The sequence below is a fragment of the Gavia stellata genome, chromosome 24 (assembly GCF_030936135.1).
Source record: "Gavia stellata isolate bGavSte3 chromosome 24, bGavSte3.hap2, whole genome shotgun sequence".
NCBI lineage: Eukaryota > Metazoa > Chordata > Aves > Gaviiformes > Gaviidae > Gavia > Gavia stellata.
This window is the reverse complement of record NC_082617.1, coordinates 11080721-11101300: the sequence shown is the minus strand read 5'-3', so window position 1 is coordinate 11101300 and position 20580 is coordinate 11080721. Positions and strand designations below refer to the sequence as shown.

General features: G+C 36.4%; 1 protein-coding gene across 1 annotated transcript in view; it reads left to right on the top strand.

Annotated features, from left to right (window-relative positions):
• The first annotated feature begins 4552 nt into the window (after positions 1-4552).
• The window catches only part of C5 (complement C5), a 28774-nt gene continuing 12746 nt past the window's right edge, over positions 4553-20580 (top strand). Inside the window, exons 1-21 of the mRNA XM_009809789.1 lie at positions 4553-4617; positions 5651-5843; positions 6781-6943; positions 7552-7622; positions 8247-8338; positions 10440-10522; positions 11005-11095; positions 11418-11523; positions 12280-12406; positions 12761-12876; positions 12967-13167; positions 13771-13974; positions 14459-14668; positions 14851-15000; positions 15907-16036; positions 16348-16413; positions 17006-17206; positions 17850-17940; positions 18430-18506; positions 19152-19291; positions 19979-20200. Coding sequence (XP_009808091.1) covers positions 4553-4617; positions 5651-5843; positions 6781-6943; positions 7552-7622; positions 8247-8338; positions 10440-10522; positions 11005-11095; positions 11418-11523; positions 12280-12406; positions 12761-12876; positions 12967-13167; positions 13771-13974; positions 14459-14668; positions 14851-15000; positions 15907-16036; positions 16348-16413; positions 17006-17206; positions 17850-17940; positions 18430-18506; positions 19152-19291; positions 19979-20200 — 2799 coding nt within the window. The remainder of the gene's footprint in view (positions 4618-5650; positions 5844-6780; positions 6944-7551; positions 7623-8246; positions 8339-10439; positions 10523-11004; positions 11096-11417; positions 11524-12279; positions 12407-12760; positions 12877-12966; positions 13168-13770; positions 13975-14458; positions 14669-14850; positions 15001-15906; positions 16037-16347; positions 16414-17005; positions 17207-17849; positions 17941-18429; positions 18507-19151; positions 19292-19978; positions 20201-20580) is intronic.

The window sequence follows — 20580 nt, the reverse complement described above, 5'->3', positions numbered from 1 at the left end:
TGGACCAGTCTCATCTACACAAAAAAAGGGAAATTGCCATTTTAAAAAAAAAAAAAAAACACACCATGAAACCCAGCACAATCCAAAAGCTAAAAAATTACACAAATGGATGGCATTCTAAACTTCATTCTAAGTGATCCAAAATTTCTTCTTTTGCACAAGTCTCCACTGACTTCTTTTTTTTTTAAATAAAAGCTGCTTGTAGAACTAGGCTAACATAATATAGCTGTATACATCCACTTAAAATTAGACCTTTACTAAAAAATAAACCAAAATGGATTTTTAACTTTAATTACCCGTTATTTTCAATAACTTACCTTAAACTTCTTGTCCCCATCCTTTGGGGAAGAAAGATTCAGTGAGCTTATACATGACAAATTTTCCTGTTTTGACAGACCTTTTATAAGGGGTTCAGTAATGTATCTAACTCCAGCACTAACACCATTTTCATCTAAAATTAAACAGAAAAAACTACCTTCAGTAGTGAAAGAATTGGCGATTTTTATATTAGTCTTTTACCTCACACTGAATACTGGGAAAACATTGAAAATTATTCCCCTTCATGAGGGATGAGAAGAAACAGCACACCACAAGCATTTACAGGAAATGACATGTTAAAGTAAGCAGGTATAGCCTTTTGAAAAAGGCACAGTATGCATCTCCCTTTGCCAGTTTTCCCCCAGGCACAGAATGCATCTCCCTTTGCCAGTTTTCCCCCAGGCACAGAATGTAAGCAGTAAAAGTCTCATTATTCTACACAGCTTTCATTACTATCGTTTCCACATTTGAGTACCAAAAGATGAAAGCAAACGTTTCAGGGTTCTTTCCAACAGATCATAAATCTTTAATCATACAGTTCACAGAACACTGGCTTTTTATACTTTTAGTATAAATAACTGCTGGTATAGATGTATGTACAATACCTTTATGAAACTTATACTCAAAAGCAGTTTCTACATTTTCTGCTGTAACATCAAGTTGTTGGTGCCTCCACTCCGTGCTTTTGCAAGCAGATGGAGATGTCTGTTGGCCAAGAGGAGATGGTGATCTGGTACTTGAACTGACAGGAGACATTGAACTAGGTGTCCGAAAAGCTGACATCTGTGTTTTTCTACATAATGCTTTTCTTACCAAGCCTTTCTTCATTGCCAAAAATACCAAGTATCATATGACCAATATCTGGAAGAACAGAAATAAACATCAGTCTGTACATAAGTCTAAATCTTAATGGTTTGCATGCCATCAAAATTGTCTTTTTAGCATAAGAAAATATTTCCAGCAATGATATGGTCCCAAAAAAACACATCTAAGCCAATTCTCCAATGGGTGGCAGCTTCCAGTTTTCATGGGCTAACACATACTCAGAGGAATGGTATACCTCTTTAATTACACCATTCTACAGCACACCACCAGGAACTGGCTGAAGTTGCTTTCTGTTCTGCAACTCATCTTTGTAACTGTCCTGCAATTTATGGCTTACACATAGTCTGTCAGGTCTGGAGATACTCTCAACTCAGACTAACATAGTTGGTAGAGGACAGAAAGAGAGGACTAGGATCCCAATTGTTTTTACCAAAGCTAGAAATCACCCACTTTGCAGCTAGAAGAGCAAATACAATCAAAAAAAGGCAACAGAGAAAAAAAAAATTAAAATCAGTCTAGCACTGGCATTCCAACAGTGCTCCTCTTTCTGCAAACAAGTTAGTCCGTGACTGCCTGGGAAACTCCACAGAATGTTAACAGAAACTTCCCCCAGTGACGAATATATTTCCCTAGGGTAAGTGTAGAAGCAGTCATGCACATGTTCAGTGCGTGAAAGGCCTTGTAGTAACCATCTTCAAAGGGCAGGTTTTTACTAAAACCTAGACCCAGTAAACAAAACAAGCACATTTTAAGATAGTCTTTAAGATAGAAACATATGCTTTTAAGGGACCTTTGAGCTATATGAGTTACATTGTGTCTTAAGTTGAGAAGATTTTCTTCACTAAAATGCATTTTTTTCCTCAATCTTCAAAAAGAAAGAAAGAAAGAAGGACCCTCTTGTCTATCCGATACTTGGAGGCACAACTCATTCAAGGCCAGGAAACTGAGACTGGAAGGGGCAAGAGAGGGGGCAAGATGGTGGTGAGACAGTGAAAAGCTATTTTGGGAAGTTTCTTTATGTTTTAAGGAGAGCAGTTAGACGTTTTAATGCAGCCGGTTTCTTGAGAACAGATTGTGCCCTTGCAATGAAAACCACGACAAAAATCTCACGTTGGAAGAGGCGGGGAAGGGGGGAGCGTCGAGCTGCCCTGGCCGCGGAGGCGTGCCCGGCTGTACCCCGCGCCCCGGCGGGGAGCAGAGGGGCCCGCGGTGCGGCCAGCTCCCTCCCTCCCTCCCCGGCTAACGGCTGCACACCCGCCGCGGCCGCTCCATCCGCGGGCACCACAGCCGAGCCACCGGCCTCTCCTCGCCCTCCCGCCACGGCCGGCCCGCACCTGGCAGAATGGCGACCACCCAGAGCGGCACGGTGCTGCCGGCTGAGCTCCGGGCACAGCTCCCCTACGCGGGGCCGGGCTGCGCGGCAGCGCCGTGCCCCCAGCCCGCAGTGAAGCGGCCGGGGAGCAGCGATGCTGTGGAAGGGGGATCCCGGTTCCCGCCGAGGGCGGTTCCCCTCAGGCCTCCGCTTTGATTACCTGCGTTGACATGGTAACGCCGTTTCACCGCTTCCCGCTCGCAGCCACCGGGGCAGTGGCAAGCAGGGCGGCCTCTGGGCGACCCCGAGTGAAGGCACCGGCTCTCAGCGCTCCTCTCTCCCGCCTCCCTTCCTCCGCCGACCGTTCGTCGTTTCCACCGGCCGCCAGGCCCGCGGTGCTGCGGCTCCTTTAAGAGCCCGGCGCGAGGAGCCGAGCCGACGCCATTTTGTCTAGTTGTTGGCTGCCGAGGGGTGAACGGGCCCGGGGAAGGGGCGGGGCAGGCCCTCGCGAAGCCACGCCCCTCCCTAACGCAGCCTTCCCGCCGGTGGTGGCCCCTCCGGCGCGTGCGCTGCGTTTGCTGCTATTCCCGCCGCCAGCGGGCGCTTTACCTCAGCGGCGGCTGTCTCTCCTCTGCCCGGCCCTCAGCTGCGGAGGGGTAGAGTCTGAGGGGTTTTGTTCTAATTAAAGCCCAAGTCACTGTATAAGTAACAAAACCTACTTTCGTGATCGTTGTTTTTGTTGTCCGTGCTTTATTTATCCGTATGTATGGATCACATGTTAGCCTGTCGGTGTAAAGTAGTGTGTAGATGGGTTTTACTCTGGAACATTGTACGTAGCATTGGAAATACACGCTGCACTTGATGATGATCAACTCAATGCAGTAGGCTAAATTGCCACTATTTTCACACAGGTGTTTAAATAAATCTTTTGTAATGGTTTTGGGCTGTGTTAGTTTTGAATCTATACAACTGTGTTAAATGTGGTGTTGAAAAATCAGTAGGCCGTATCTGAAAAAGAATAGGAAGGGACATGATTAGATTTAAAAAACATAATTTCAGGATATTATTAGGCTTTTAAAATGTTTTCCAATGTTATTTACTATTTGCTCCTTATTGTTTATGTACCACCCATGTAAACTTACTGTATGAATTCTCATTGTTTGGTATTTAGTAATAGGTATTTGGACTATTATTTTTAATGATATTAAGCACCTTATATTTTGTAACATTTTATTCTATATATTGTTGCTTCCCTTGTAGTTTATTACATTTGTTGAGAAGCCCAAGCTAGCCTTCTTGTAATTTAATTTTCTATTGATCAGAAATAGTTCTGTAAATGTCTTTCCCGTAAATGTTGACTACAGTATTTGTTTAAACTTGAGAATTCTTGCACAACTTTAGTTTAACTTTTCATAAACTTATTTGTTGAGGTCCTATGCTTAGCTATCAGGCATGCAAAGGTTTTGTCGCCAAGGGTTTTTTTGCAAATGCTGTTTAAAATAGTATACATTGTAGATGTTTGGTGCCCTAATATTTTCATATCGCAGCTTTATTGTAATGGAAGTACTCAGAAAGTTGGCATAATCAGGAATACAAATGACTAACAGAAATTTGCAAGTGAAGAGTTATTTCAAAACAAAAAATGGAAACTTCTGGTCTAAATATATCAGCGCATTATATTTTATATAATTTAAATGATTTTTTTTCTTCAGATGCAAATTTAAAATAACTTTTATTTAAATAAAAATTATTTTCTGAAAGACAATCTAATTTTTGTTTGTTGGGGTTTTTTTCACTACCTCTGAAAACTTTTTTTTTTTAATGTAGCTATCAAACAGACAGAAAGTTAGGACTGACGTAGGATTGCTCTGGACGTATTCAAAAATTGAAACGGTAAATTAAAAAATTCCTAAATTCAGCTGTGCTGGCTTCCTTAGGAGGGGGCAATAATGTTTTAGTAAAACATGATCTGCAATTAATTATTAACTATGAGTGAAATGTGTTGGTGTTATTTCTGTTCATCCACAGCAGAAGCCAAACAGAGTTTAATCCAAAATCATTAGTATCTATGTTTTGCTGTTTGTTGTCATAGACGCTATGACTGTTTTAATATTATTTTTTGTTTTGCTATTTTCTGGAAGAACTTTTAGCCAAGAGAAAACGTAAGTAAAGCAAATATAGAATTTACTGGAAATGTTACTTGATTGTTATCCGCTATTTTAGGTAAATAGATGCAGAATTTAAGTAGCGCCAATACAAAAGGCACTGTCCAAATTGATGTGTTTTCTCAAGCAAAATTCTCACTAGTGTATGTAGGACTAATGCTAGAAAAAGGACTGACGGTTCTGGAATTACTGTATTTGCTGCCAAGGAAAGAGGTAGAGTAATCTCCTTATGTGCCACAAGATAAACCTGCAAAAAAGTTAAGGAATAAAGCTGGTGCTCATTAGCGTTTCTGTAGTGCCTGAAGACAGATACTTTGCTACAGGTCTGATGAAACCCCCTTACTTAAATGTGTATTTTACAACTGTACTTAGCGGTGCTTTTTTGATTCTTACATCTATTAACAATGGTGTATAGAAAGCAGCCAACCTAAGTGCTTTTGGCATTTCAGAAAAAGAAGATGCACATATAGCAAATGTGTTGTTCAACGGCACTTCATATATATTTTAGATACATTATGTGGCCAGGTACTAAAGCCTGGCTTGTGCTTTTGTGGAATGATGCATACTTCAGTTGATAAAGCACTGAAGAAATCCAAGTAATCCTGCAAAAATTTATTCGCATTGGCCTTTACTGTAAGTTGCCCCATTTATTTCAGTAAGAACTTTACTGATGGGAGAACTACACAAGTGTACTATTTGGAAGATTAGCGTTTCAGCATTTAATTTGTCAAAAGGAATAATTATTTCCATGTAATAGCCTGTTTTAGTAGACAGCCTTTTGTGTGTCTGCAAAATCAAATCCACAAACATTACTCTACCTAAGCTGTTACTTGGTAATGTTACATTACAGTTTTCATAAAAATTATTCTGACCGGGGCTCTACTGTTTTTAACTAGTGTCTTAGAATAACTCAGTCTGATTATCTTGTTTGCTTTAATGGTGTGTACGTAAGTGAATTACAAATGGAAGTAAAAAATCTGAAAGAAATACAGTTCCATTACCCTTTTATTGTTTTATATTCCATATACAGTTATGTCCTTACAGCACCAAAGATCTTCCGAGTTGGGGCATCTGAGAAAGTCGTAGTTCAAGCTTTTGGTTATGAGAAGGAATTTCCAGTCAATATTGCCATAAGAAGCTTTCCTGATAAGCTTGCTCTTTATTCTTCTGGCCGCATTTCTTTAACTCCAGCCAACAAATTCCAAGATGCTGTAACTTTAACAGTAAGGAATTCAGACTTTTCTTGCAGTGTTTTTATTGTGACATTTAGTTATAAGTATTAAAAAAGATTATGGTAAGTTTTCAGTTGTTTAAGCTGGGATGGGAAGCCTTGTGCCCCAATTTCTGTTTGCCACATGTAATTTATTTCATTTTAGTTTGTCTGAAATAATTGAATTTACATTTGATAAAATCAGCGTAAAGGAGTGACTCCAAAGTTAAACATACACTCAGGCTATTTTAGAAACATTATCATAGTTGCATAACTCTAAAAAATAAGAAGGGAGAGAATGGGGGAGTGTTGAATGTGGACAAGATATGTCATCTGAGTGTTCAGAGTAAGCCAAAATGATAACTAAACTGAGGTTCAAGACTTGGTCTTGTTTGTCAGTGACAAGCTCCAAAGGGGCCCAGGTTTCACCATAAAGCTTTATTTATCCGATTTGCTTGAAGCAAAGACTGAGGGAAGCTAAATAGATTTTTACTGAGAGCTGATGACCAATAAGTTTTATCTTGGATGATGCCTCCCAGGAGATGCTTCTCGCCCAGTTTTCCTTTTCACTGAAAATAGCTATTTCGCCAAACTACCAACCACAACAGCAACTTTGGTGTGGCCAAGATTCATCATGTGTATAAATGGAAGTCTGACAATTTGTACTCTCATAACCTCATAACTGGGCTTTGCACTTTGCTAGTTTAGTTCTGGACATAAATAAAATGCAAAATTTCAAAATATCTTTTTGTAGCTTAATACTCCAGACCGTCATCTATGGTGTAAGCAAGAATAAGCCCTTCTGGGTGTTGATGTTTTTATTTAATAATAATTAACAACAGGCTAGTAATTGCTATTTAGATACTCTTCTCAACAAAAAATACTGTAGAAAAAAATACTTGAAAAATATTTTAATATTCTTTAAAAATCTTTATTTCATCTCCCCCCAGCTTCAACCAATAGATATACCAAGAACAGAGGATTCAGTCAAGTATGTGTATTTGGAAGCTGTTTCTCCACATTTTACAAGATTAAAAAAAATTCCTGTTTCCTACGAGAATGGGTTTCTTTTTATTCATACAGACAAACCAATTTATACTCCTGATCAGTCAGGTAAATAATGCTTATTTCTCTTGGCTGATACTTAATTTTTAAAGTCTGTTGACTTTGCCAAGGAATTAGGATTTAAATGTCCTTTAAGCTCTTCATTATGTTGTATTGTCATCGGCTGCTATTTAATTTCTTAATCAGTAGAATAATATTTTGAACTATTTAATCATACAGTAGAAATTAATCACTTCTCCCAATATCCTCACAGTCCCTGCTCTCTACACCCCAAATGACTAATCTGTGGCACAAAGAGTGAAAGATTTTCCTGGGAATATGTTAAAAATATTTGTGAAGAAATGATGACTGAATCGTTGGTTTCATGTAGATTGAGCTCTTTTCCTAGAGAAGAGATTTGCTAGGACTGTGATGGTAAAAAATTATATTGCACTGTGACGATTCAATGTAAAGAAAGTGGTGATGCAGAGTCTCTTGTTACTAGGACGAATAAATGCTGTTTGGACACCATACTGACAGAAGGTCAAGAGCATTCTATAAATACTAAAAGCTTAAAAACATAGTAAGGATAAAAGGTTGGGGTTGTGGGTTTTTTGTTTGTTTTTTAAATCTCTAGAATGGTATGACTTTGAGATTTATTGTAATAATTCTTGCAGTGAAAGTCAGGGTTTACTCTCTGAATGAAGAACTGCAGCCAGCTCGGCGAGAAACTGTCCTAACATTTGTGGTAAGTTGTAATTGAATTCAGTATTAATATTCTGTAGATCACAAAAACAATAAATGTAGTTAGATGGTAAATCGGTATTGCAATCAATATTTAATAAAACTGTTAGATGTGTTAGCAGGTAGCCAGACATCTTTTAAAAGATCTAAAAATGACTTTGCACAGTTGGATAGAGGTTTTCAAGTCCTACATCTGAAGTTGTTACAGAATGGGAAAAAAAAGAAAAAATATGAATTAAATCTTTAATATCTGGGGAAAGGACTTTTGAGGGAATTTTAATAATATATGGTTTTCATATTGTTGTTTATTTCATTTAAGATATAAAAATAATATCTAGTATACTATATTTTTTAGCCTTTAACAGTAGGGTTATTACTACAGTAACTTTTTAGCAATTTTAAGCATTGTGTAGTAACAGCTTTTAATTGTTGGAAGCATGGTAGAATGTTTTATCAGAATTTCAGTCTGAGTTGTTTCTAAAAATGTTTATATTTTCATGCTGTGAAATGGGCAAAACTCTCAGAAAAATGTGTTACAGCCAGGCTCCCACTGAAATCACTGAATGAAGATTTTCCTTTTGAAAAGAATGATCTGTAACTGCTGATTTTTTCCTGTTATAATTTAAAGGATCCTGAAGGAGTAAAAGTGGATATTATAGAAGAAGAAGATTTTACTGGAATAGTTTCTTTTCCTGACTTCAAGATTCCTCCTAATCCTAAGTAGATTTATTTAATGCTTTTTGAGAATTATTGATGTAATACTGCCTTTTCTTAAAGACTGTCAGAGTGTCTTTTGCTTGATACACGGAGTGTATGTGACTTGAAACTTGGAGATTTCTAACATTTCACGTAGTGTGTAACCATGGTATAAATAAGGAACTGGTGACCAAGTATGGTCCTTTTCAGTTGACTTCCAAACTAACATTTGTCTCCTGAAGTGAAGTGGGAAGCTTACTCTCTGCGTTTTCAAATAGATGGCATATGCTCACTGTAATGAGAGAAAGTGAGGAGATGTAGTGAGTGAAAATACTGGTGATAAAACTGAAATTAAAGAACAGTTAGTGATAGGTTTGTCATCCTCAATTAAAAAGTAAGATTAATAAAAACTAAAGCTTTCTACTGTAGAGATAGAAACAGTGTCAAAGATGTATTGATTTCAAACAGGGGAAACATGCATATTTCATACATATATTCATACAAATCACCAGCATTTTTCCAGTAACAGCAGCATACAAAATAAATATCTCTTCAGTTCTCCTTTTAGTCTTGAGAGGGTGCTGAAGATTCACTGAGTTGGCAGAAGGATGCGAGCAGGTGCTTGAAAAATCGATTTTTGACTGATTTACTTTTCATCAGGAAATTAGAAATAATTTCAGTCTGGGTAAAAATTAATTTTGTATCCTTCTTGAAATTAAGTACCTGTTAACAGTAGACTTGCATAATTTTTATCATGGTGCTATACAGCCAAAAGATTGTGGGAACTGATTTTCTCTAAATTATTATGTAAATGGCAGTTGTGCCTCAGTGCTCTAGTCAGAGAGAGAAGGACCGTAATAGAAGTCTGCATGAGTCCTTTGGAGCGTGTTCTTGGCTAGTATATCTCACAAATACATTTTTCAGTGTAGATACATGTACTCGTTCTCAGTCAAGATCTGATTGCTTGTAGATGAACATGGTCTTTATTCAAGATGACCTTTCTGATAGATCCAATCACTGTGAACCACTTGCTTTTGGCCACAGGACAAAGTTTTGTTAGTAGAGCTTTGTTGCTTTGTTTTACATCATTTAAGATGGTGATGTGAAGGACTCCCTTTTTTTTTTTTTTTTTTTTGAAGTACAAGGTACTGCATGTTAGAACTACAGCTTAGATTGTCTATGCAAGAAGATAACTAACATGCTTAATCCTTTTTAATAGTATGTATATGTCAAATTATTATTAATTTCTTGATCCAACTTGAACTCTAAATTTTTCCTTATAACGTTTGCTTTTTTGTGGAATTTCTGAATTCTTTATTATTGTCCTTTATAACCTTACAAATGGGGTAAGTGTATTGAGTTTGCCTTTATTTAACCAAAGAATTGATAATTGGTCGTACCCTCTGGCCATGGTTATTTTTATTAGGGAAAAAGTCTACTTTTTTCACATACATTGAGCAAATTTAGCTATGTTACAAAACTGGCAGAGATGAAATGGATGTAGTATGTAAATTAAACCAAATGAGATCCAGTTTCTTTGAATGGTAGGATAGGAACATACACACATTTAGATATACTCTGCCCATAGAAGTTCTGTGCGTTTAAGTAAAGCAATTTGAAATGAAGCAAGTGCCTTTTGAGTGCTTCTAGTGGCAAAGAAACATCATCCAAATTATGGTAAATCAGGTAGGTGATACATACTAATCCTGCTGACCGCATTGAAACAGACTTGTAGCCACAAACAGGCATTTGTCTAACTTCAGGAGCGGCAATTGGCAAGTGAAAGAAGGTAGCAAATAATGTCTTCATGATCTTGGTTACATTTGCAGTCTTGAAAATGTGTCTCTGCTTCTAACTATAAGCCAAAAAATTCTGACAGTAGTCATAGTATAAGTAATGGCATATTCTTTTCTAATTTATTTCAATGCTTTAAAGTAAGTTTAAAATAATTATTAAAATATCAAAGCAGAATCTTCTCAAAGTAGGCACTGAACATGTGCAAAAACTTGGTGCAGAATTTTTATTTCTAAATAATTATTGACATGAAGTATTGTGAAGTAGTAATATTAATTTTTGTCTTTGACATTAATTTTCATCTTAAAAAATGTTTGATGACATTTTTTAGGTATGGAATTTGGAAGATTGAAGCCAAGTATAAGAAGAATTTCGTAACCTCAGCTGTTGCCAAATTTGAAGTTAAGGAATATGGTAAGATGTGCCGTGAACCTTCATTTTTATATGTTTTTTCAGTGAAATTTATAGAGAACAGCTATACAACACAGGGGAAGAAAATGCAGAAATGCCTGAAATAATGTTGGCCTGCGTATACACAGCAATGGGAGGCAGTGTAATGCCAAGTAGCAATGTCGGTTCAAGCTACTCAAGCACATCGGTGTATTAATACAACTTTCCTCTAAATAGAGTTATTCTTTAGTACGCTTCGTCATCTTGACATAGTTGCACTGATGCAAAATGTGAAGCCAGGGCAATGGCAGATAACTTAGGGCTTTATAACGTGTGCTTCACTGTGGGCAAGCTGACAGCTGTGTCTTGGGGCTATAATATTGTAATTCAAATCACTTGAAACGGACATGATTCTTTGATGGCTATACAGAGGCGTCTTTCTGACTACCTGTGGCTTACTGTATAAAACCACGTCTAAGTCGCTTTCTTTTCTACTCAATTTTCAGCAATGCCAAGCTTTTCCATCATCATAGAGCCAGAAAGTAACTTTATTAGTTCTGATAAATTTGAGAACTTCAGGATTGTGGTGAAAGCTAGGTAAGGAAATTTGGCTTTGATTTCTAAATATGTGTGTATCTCCTCTTCTTTACCTGATGAATGATTCTCCCGTGTCCAGAAGTTTCCTCTTTTACTTCCTCAAGAAGCCCTATCATCACAGTCCTTTCTGCTCTGTAAGAGAACTAAGTGACCCTTTTTAAAATTCTTACAAAGTGATTGTTTTTCAACAGAAATGTTTAAAGCTACGCAGACGTTTGTTTTCTATCTCTTGCCTAGGAAGTTACTCTTCTTCAAAAACGAATGCTTTGTTGCAGCCATTAAAGTAATCTTAAAAGCATTTATATTGTTGTTTTGTTCTCAGCTATTTTTATAATAAAAGGCTTGCAAGTGCTGATGTTTTCCTTCGTTTTGGAATAATTGAAGACACTGGAAAAAGAATGATGCCTCGTGCAATGCATGTAACTAGGGTAAGAAGAAGCAAGCCTAGTTTGTGCAGATTTCATATGCTTAGTTCAGGACTGATCCAATTCCACTGAAGTTTTCCCATTAAACTTGATGAGAATGGGTTCCAACTCCTAGTTTACATCAACAGCTATTCAGTGTCAACTTTTCCTATGTAACCCTATCATCAGGGTCATAGAAATGCACTTTAAAATGAAACTCAGAGGCAGCATCTGAGACAGAATGTAATTTCAATCTGGTTCAGTTACTCACTTGAGCAAACTGTGTGGTTGAAATTTCTGTGAAATAACTTTTATGCTATCCATTACAGAATAAACAACAGAAATCAAATACAGGATCGATGTAGTAATACGAAATCATGATAGAAGACAAACAGATCAAAATTGTATTGGTGTATTATGGGGAGTCTGTTCTCCAACAATTATCCCTCCCTCATTTCGTCTGGCCTTCTTGATTTAGTCATTGAAGAATGATAAAAGGCATTATCTTTCCGCATTTAGTGAAGATATCTCTGTGTTATTCCTACCTCTTGTTGGGCCTGCATGCAGACTTTGCAATATGTGCCATTGGTTGATTAATTATCAGTAATTTTAGGGAATAAAGAGTTATTCTTCATTAAAATATCTCCATCTCCAACTTTGATTTCCACTGAAAATAGACAATGAACAGAAACATGTTGAAGTTAGAAATTGTGTATAGTGTATCTATACATTATTTCTAAATTATTGACTGTAAAGTAATGATTTATATATCCCTTCCAGATCGAAAATGGAGTTGCTGAGATCAATTTTAACAGTAAGAAAGCAGTGAGTTTTATAGGGTTTCAAAGTCTAGAAGAACTGGATGGGTCATACTTATATATTGTGGCATCAGTGTTGGAGTCTACAGGTAAGTTGCTTTTTAATTGATTATTTTTTTAACATATCTGCAAATGTAAACAGTACTAGAAAACAAAACTATATGGATAACTTTCCTAGTATCAGACTTTCTTTAGTATTCAGAAATCCTTCTTCCAAAAACTTATAAGGAAGAACAGCCCATCCGTCACTGTAAAAATGTTCAGGGTTTACATGTTGGGGTTTGGTTTTTTTTGGCTATTTGTTTTCACAACAGTGCTAGGAGGTGACTCTTTAGGTGCAAGGACTTCACTATAACAGACAGGTTGTGCTGCCCTTTGAAGGCAAGTGGAGAAAATACAGGCTCTAGGATGTGATTGTTAAAAAGGGCATAATATTTTGTTAGGTGGCCTCAGCGGTGAAGCAGAATTTGCTGGAGTCAGATTTGCTGTATCTCCTTACAAATTGAGTTTGATTGCCACCCCTCTCTTTGTGAAGCCTGGACTTCCATTCCGCATTAAGGTTAGTTAACATAAACAGTATTGTTGCGCATTACAACATAAAACCCATAGTGTGGAAGTCTTATTCTTATAGTCTTATTCTGACGAACAGGTGCAGGTGAAAGATACAGTAGATCGCTTTGTTGGAAATGTCCCTGTAACTGTCACTGCAAAATCATTGAGTGAGCAAATGGATGAGACTGAGTTGCTAGCAGAGGGTTCAGAATCTGGGAGAAGGAAAACAAGCATGAATGATGGAACTGCTTTGTTTGTTGTTAATATCCCATCTGATAGCAAAATACTGGAGTTTCAAGTGAGTTAAATCGTTTCATTAATTTATGTCTTCAAGGGTTTAATTCTGTGTTTTTGCAAATGTACAACACTAATGGGAAGATATTACACTCAAAAGTTAAGAATTTATAGACTTAGAGACTATTAATAAGCAGTTATGAAATGCAAGTGCTATAATGAAACATTACTTCTCTATTAAATTGTTTATTAAATTGTTCTGAAACAAAATATCCTAATTTGTCACATATTTATTTCATAATAATTATTAAACAAGAAATCTAAATTAATTGTGTGAAAACAAATCTCTGAGAGTGCTTCCCTCACTTTGTAGGGAGGCATATCATTAACCTTTTCTGCTCTATTTATTTATGTATGTGGTTCTAGACTACCATTTTATATTTGACTTGATATTTATAGATCTCTTTATTAAAGAAAACATGAAAGTTGTGTGTTGGCTTTTAATTTATTAATACCTCTGAATAATATGTTTGAGAATGCTTTTAATATTGTAATTATTTATCTTCTTAAGTATAATTCTGTACTTAAACTATTCAAAAGTCAGGACACGCAGTGTTTGTTTCCTTCTTTACTAAAAATTTTTTCAGACATTTTATTATCTTTTCAGGTAAAAACTGCAGATCCACATCTTTCAGATGAAAACCAAGCAAGTAAAACCTATGAAGCAAAAGCTTATTCATCGTTAAGTCAGAGTTATCTATATATCGACTGGGCTTCAAGCCACGAAATACTAGAAGTAGGGGATTTCATAAATGTTAATGTATATCCACATAGTCGGTATATTCATAAAATACATCACTACAGCTATTTGGTAAGTAACAGGTGTTTCCACATAAAATACTGACTTGTGATTTAATATATGGTCATAGATGAAAAACATCAGCAATCAAGAACTATCCTCAACATAGAATAAATGCGGTTCAGACAATGCTCCTTCCATATACAATCTGTCAGTCTTACAGTAAAACATTGGTAACGGTCTCATGTTTAAATTATATATTGAGTCTCCATTGTTTTGTATTCTCATCTGACGTAGACTGAGATTAAGAACAAGTAGTGCTAGTCTCAAGAGCTATTTCAGGACTTGAAATAGAGAGGGAGAGAAAGATGCACAGAGACAGCACTTCTTTTCAGGGCATGAGGGAGAGAGCTGCCTTCCCTTGAACTAGACCCACTGGTCCCAAACACATTTTTGTGTGTTAGATTATATCTAAAAACAAGTAATTATTACATGTAAGAAAGATATTAAAGATAAAATTTGGTTTTTTATATTCTCCATCTTTTTTCTATTATAGATTATGTCAAAAGGGAAGATAGTAAGCTTTGGAACTCAAAAGAGAACTGAGGATTTGGCATATGAGCATCTAACTTTTCAGATAACCCAAGAAATGGTTCCTTCAGCACGTCTTGTTGTTTACTACATAGTCATGGGAGAAGAAACTGCTGAGTTAGTAGCTGATTCAGTTTGGCTGAACGTGGAACAGAAGTGTGGGAATAGTCTTGATGTGAGTAGCAAAATAGGCACTAAAATTTGTGGTTGTGCATTCATTTTATGGTCAGATTTTAACTTGGACTTCCACAAGTTCTTTAACACTTCCTTGACTTCAATTACAGTGTCTGCCTTCACATGCATTTATTTTGGAACAATGTGCTTTTACAATTACCAATATTTGTTTTCAATTTACAGATTAAGCTGCAATCAAGCAAACAGATACTGAACCCAGCAGAAGTTGTATCGCTTAACATGAAAACACAATTCAATTCCTTTGTTGCTTTGTCATCTATTGACAAGGCAGTATATGGAGTCACAGGAAGGGGAAAGAAAGCAATGGAAAAAGTTAAGTGGTAGCCACAAAAGCAAAACAAGTTGTTATTTGTTTCATGTTCATATTCAGATAGCTATTATATGTCATGCATTCAGTAAGCCTGAAAATATGCAGAAGAGCAATTAAATCCAGAATAAAACTTGCTGGTTTAAATCTGACAGTTCAAAATTATAAAAAGAATTAGTTTACAATATTTTGATTTCCGGTAAAAGTAAATTGTGCTTTTAAAGGCAGATCTGAACTGTCTCATCAGAAGCCTTCAGACTTGGCCAAAAATAGGTTGCAGTGTTAGAGAGTTCCTTGATCAAAGAGGCATGGAGACTACATTCTCCTACTTGGTTCTTCCTATAATCTTTTCAGGTTACGTTTTTGAGGCATACTGGTAGAATGATATGGTAAATGCTATTATGTTCAGTGGGTTATAGAGGTTTTCAGTCTTTGTAGAATTTTAGATACTTGTGTGTGGAAGTAAAACCTACATATCATCTGTCACTGAAAGAATTCCATTCCTATGATAAAACATTGGTGGTATTTTAATACTTCAGAACAGTCAGATACAAAATACATAGGAGAAGAATAGGAGAGCACTTTTGCACCAACCTTGGATCATTTGAATCTGTTTTATAGCACTGTTGAATTGGTTTTAAATAAGCTGATCTGGATATCAGAATTGTTATAAACACATTCGTGAAGCATTCCACCTTGATTCGTCTGCATGACTCTTTGATGTGGGCTACAAGAAAGCAGCTGTGATGGTGCTGGTGCTTGAATTAGCTCAAATATTGCTAAATGGTATTCTTCAGTGTATTGTGAGGACATCTTCCAGACTAAAGTGGCCTTTCTGCAGGTCTAACTCTCTCATTCATCATATGATCTATTCCACGTTTTAGTTAGCTGCTGCTGTGTTTTTTCCTCAGATAATGCTACATTTGGAAAAGAGTGACCTTGGGTGTGGTGCTGGAGGAGGACAGAACAACATTGATGTATTCCGAATGGCTGGGCTTACATTTTTAACTAATGCAAATGCTGATGATTCAAATGAAGCAGGTATATTTCTTTGGTTTAAGCATGAAATTGTGGATTTTCTTTTCTGAAATATTCTATTGTGACTCTCAGTTATTATGTTGGAACTTCATTAAATTAAGAGGGAATACATATACTAATGATTTTTGAGGGAGGAAGACATTATGACTTGTGGATCAGTTATTGTAATTGAAATGAAAATACTTTTCTGTAATTAAAATAGTAAACAAAAAAAGTCTCCCAAATTTTGAATGTTATTTTATGGAATTATTTTTAAGTGGGCTATGCTATGACAAAGTGGTCATATCTTTTGTACTTATTTATTTTTTGAACAGATGAAACTTGCAATGAAGTCTTAAGAACCAAACGGGCTGACTTCAAGGAGCGGATACTCAAAGAAGGTGTTAAAATCTTTTAAAATATATAATTATTTTTAAAAAATCACATCCATTAGAAATCAAGAATCTGAGTGTTTGCTTACTACTTTTAATTATTGTTATTAACTTAATGTAGTGGAGAGAGACTGACAAATATGGAAGATGACTTTAGAGAGGACCCCATTTATAAAGCCTCTTAGCCATATGCCGAATTTGAAGTCAGCAAGATTTAAGTACGCGTTGAAAATACAGCATATGTTTAAGATCTTTTCTTTTTCTGAAGAGACATAGCCTGAAAACTCACAGTACTACCATATAGCAGTCTTTCCCGCTGACCACCTGCCAGGGTCCAAGCCTGTCAGAAGAACCTTTGACTGTTAAATCTTAAAATGTAATAAAACTCCTCTTATCTAATTTATATTTTTAATTCAGAATAGTAGTGATTAAGTGTGTATCACTAGCTTTTGAAAAAATGACAAGTTTATATTCACCCTCAAATCTGTACCTTCACTGAAATTCTGCAAGTTTTAAAAATACGTTCAGTATAACAAGTTAGGATGCATTTGGAAATAAAAACTTCATCTCAAGGAATGGAATTATTTTATTATTATTTCAGCATCCAAATATGTACATCCAGAAATTCGAAAATGCTGCATGGCTGGAGTAAAAGCATATCCAGTTGCTGAGACTTGCAGTGATAGAGCTCAGCGAATTCGGAGTAATGAAAAGTGCATTTCTGCATTCAGAGATTGCTGTGAATTTGCAAACAGGCTGCGGGAGGAGGAGCCTAATAAGCTTCTAATATTGGCAAGAATGCGTAAGTACAAGAGCTTTAACTCTCCTGTGGATATGTGGTGAAACACTTCCAGCAGAATATGGGTAAATACAGAGCTTTGTTAATCTATTAACCCCTCCCTATTACCTGTCAGGGTTATTCCAGAAAGAATTTTACTGGTCTCCAAAGACCTTGGTTGTGTTATTCCTAAAGAGGGGTAGGAGAGCAGTTCTTTATTCTGTTAAAAGCTATATTCTATTCACCCACACTTAGAACAAGCAGAACTGCAATAAGAGAGCATCATTGCCTGTGAAGGCAATGCTAAACTTGAATGCTAAATTTGAATCCTTTGCCCAGGCCCAAAACAGCCGATGGGTAACATGGATCAGTGGGAGTGTGAAATTTCTTGTCTCCCATTCTCTCCCTATAACTGCTTGTTAACAAGTTAATCTGTCTAGATATTGGACAGGTATTTACATGTGTAAATAGATGAAGTGGGATTAACACAGACTTTTGATTGAGGGTATTCAGATACCTTTTTTTCTTGTTATCAGGACTAACGTGAGGCAAGTAAGCAGAATACAGTATCACAAAAGATAATGATTTTGAAGCCATTGGTGGAAGGCCGGTAGTGGGTGTGGTTGTTTTTTTGGGTTTTTTTACTTGCATTATTTCTGTTCTTCAGATTTTGAGGCTGTCTTGGAACTGGATGAGGCAGAAGTCCGTAGCTACTTCCCTGAAAGCTGGTTATGGGAAGTTCACCAAGTTTCTCCAAGGTACTACTTCTCTGAAATCAGTTACCAACATTTGACTTAGTCATCAGTTTTCTAGAAAGTAAATGCTAAAATTGAGGTAAGCTGGGTAGCCTTAGTTGTACCCAGGATGTGTGCTAAAATGCAGTCTTACACAAACAAACTATTCCTGCCCTGTTTTCCTCTGTGCAGGATATGCTGTCTGGTGCCCAGATTGTTGAGTCACTTTTCCTTTCACTTTCAGCCTTGCTAAACACCAGCTTCTGTAAAGTCGACTAAACCCAAGTTTATTGAAACAAAAATCCAGAAGTCCTGTTTCCTAAATATGCTCTCATATTGAAACAAAAATCCAGAAGTCCTGTTTCCTAAATATGCTCTCATATCTTGTCTTACCTAAGTTTCTCTTAGATACAGGAGTTGCTCCGGGTATGTACTATCTTTGTGCTGATTAGCTGTTGGTGTTAACAGGTGGCTATTGATAATGTATAAATGTACTAACACTTCTAAACGCAGGTCAAAGACTCTGTCTATCACCTTGCCTGATTCGCTGACTACCTGGGAAGTACAAGGTGTTGGCATTTCTGATAAAGGTAGGTACTGCAACCTAATTAGATTGTAGCTAAAGAACTAGGGAGCTTTTCCGTTTGGATTTTGCAGAACCTCTCATTACAGTTGACAGGTATGTTCTAAAGTGTTCATTTTCTTGTTGATAAAGAGGAAAAGAAAGCATCAAAATACGTATTTTAAGGAAAGTACTTCATTTCTTGTTATGAATGTAAGCGGCTGGGAAAACAAAGGTCTGTCTAGCCTATCTTGTGTTTCACAGTGGCCTATAATAAATGGCTAAGAGGAATATAAGAACAAATAGTCAATGATTTTTCCCTGGCATAACTTTACAGTGTCCTGCTGTCAATAGCTTAGGGACTTGAGGAGAGGAAGAAACAAATTTTCCAATAGATATGGTAGTCCAAACAGAAAATTTCTTTCTCGCTTTGGGAAGAAGAAGCAGCCCAAAGGACTGGTATGTCAGCAAGTATGTGTAAAGAGTGGGAGACGGCAACTTGGAACAGGAAGCAAGAGCCTGGTTGCTTTTAAAAAAGCTTGGACAATTTCAAAGTACATACTGAAAAATAATAAGTCATCAGTAAAGGTGACAAGTGCATGAAGACTTTTCCAAACTTGTTTATCAGAAGGGTGGATAAGAGAGCCAGATTTTATGTTTTTCATTTTCTTAGGTATATGTGTTACTACGCCGTTGGAAGTGCAAGTTGTAAAAGATATCTTCCTGAGCGTTTATGTTCCTTATTCTGTGGTGCGAGGAGAACAAATTGAGTTAAAAGGATCAGTTTATAACTATGGAGCTTCTGCAATTAAGGTAATTTGTGGTCTTAGTGGGTTCTACGGAAAGATTAACATAATAAACTAAAAAAGCATTTCCCCTGCGAGTATACCAGCATAAACAGACCCTTGGATCAGATGTCTCCAGTCCTTCAGCTAGTGTTATGTATGCTCTACATAACTGTGTAACAATGAAATCCAATTATTAATTGTTTAATTTCCAGCTATTCCCCTGATTACAGTGTTGTTATGCTCTTGCCTAGTGACTTTGCTTCATGAAAGTTAAAATACAATATTTCTATTCCAATTATTTGGACACAGTGTCAAAAAGTGATGGGATTGTTCTTTAATGACCTCCTCCAGAGCTCACAGATTACATTGTCTAGGGATTTAATATAAAAGGACTATTTTTAAGGAATTATGTTCCAACAGAAGTGCAAAATTATTATTGAAAAAATTCAAGAAAAGCGTGCAAAGGTACATGTATGAAGCAGGTATGTGTATGAAATCTAGTATAGTGGTTCCCTGGTGTTGCTAATGAACGTTTGTTAGTGTGTCTAGTGGAAGTAATAGTCATTCCAAAGCTAGTAACACTTGCTCATTGTAAACAGAAAAGAGTATTACAGTAATAGAATGCTCATTATAGTATTTCAGTGCCTTTAATATTTCTTTGGTGTTGTACCTGTCATGGAAGTGAAACATTTAAAATCTTTCAATGTTTCAGTTCTGTGTTAAAATAGCAGCTGGCAATGGCATCTGTTCTTTTGGAGATTTTGCAACTACTGGATCGAGGATACGCAATTGTAATTTTAAGAATTTAGATGGTGGTTCTTCGTCAGCAGTTACATTCAGAATACTTCCTTTGGAATTAGGTCTTCACACTATCAACTTTACATTGCTGACAGCCAGGAACAGCGAAACTGTTGTTAAAACATTACGTGTAATGGTAAGTAAAAAAATCAGAATGTTGTAGTGTTTTTGAATTTCATATTGATTCAGTCACAAGAAATAAAAATGTATTAAATCAATATATAAATATTGATTTATTTTAATACTATCAGAATCCAAAATATCACATGGTGTCGTTGAATTCGCTGAGGTGTATGCAGTGGAAAGATGCATGACTGAGTATTTGAGTACGCACATTTTTAAACCTTGATTACAAGAATTGTCGGAAAGATTATGTATATAAATAGATAGAGTATAATTTATTAAGCAAGGAGAATACTGTATTCTAAGTTACTTGATTCAGATTTTCAACTGCTTAAGCATGATTCACTGAAAAACACTTTTTTGTAATTTTATACTTTCCTAAGCTTTTATTTA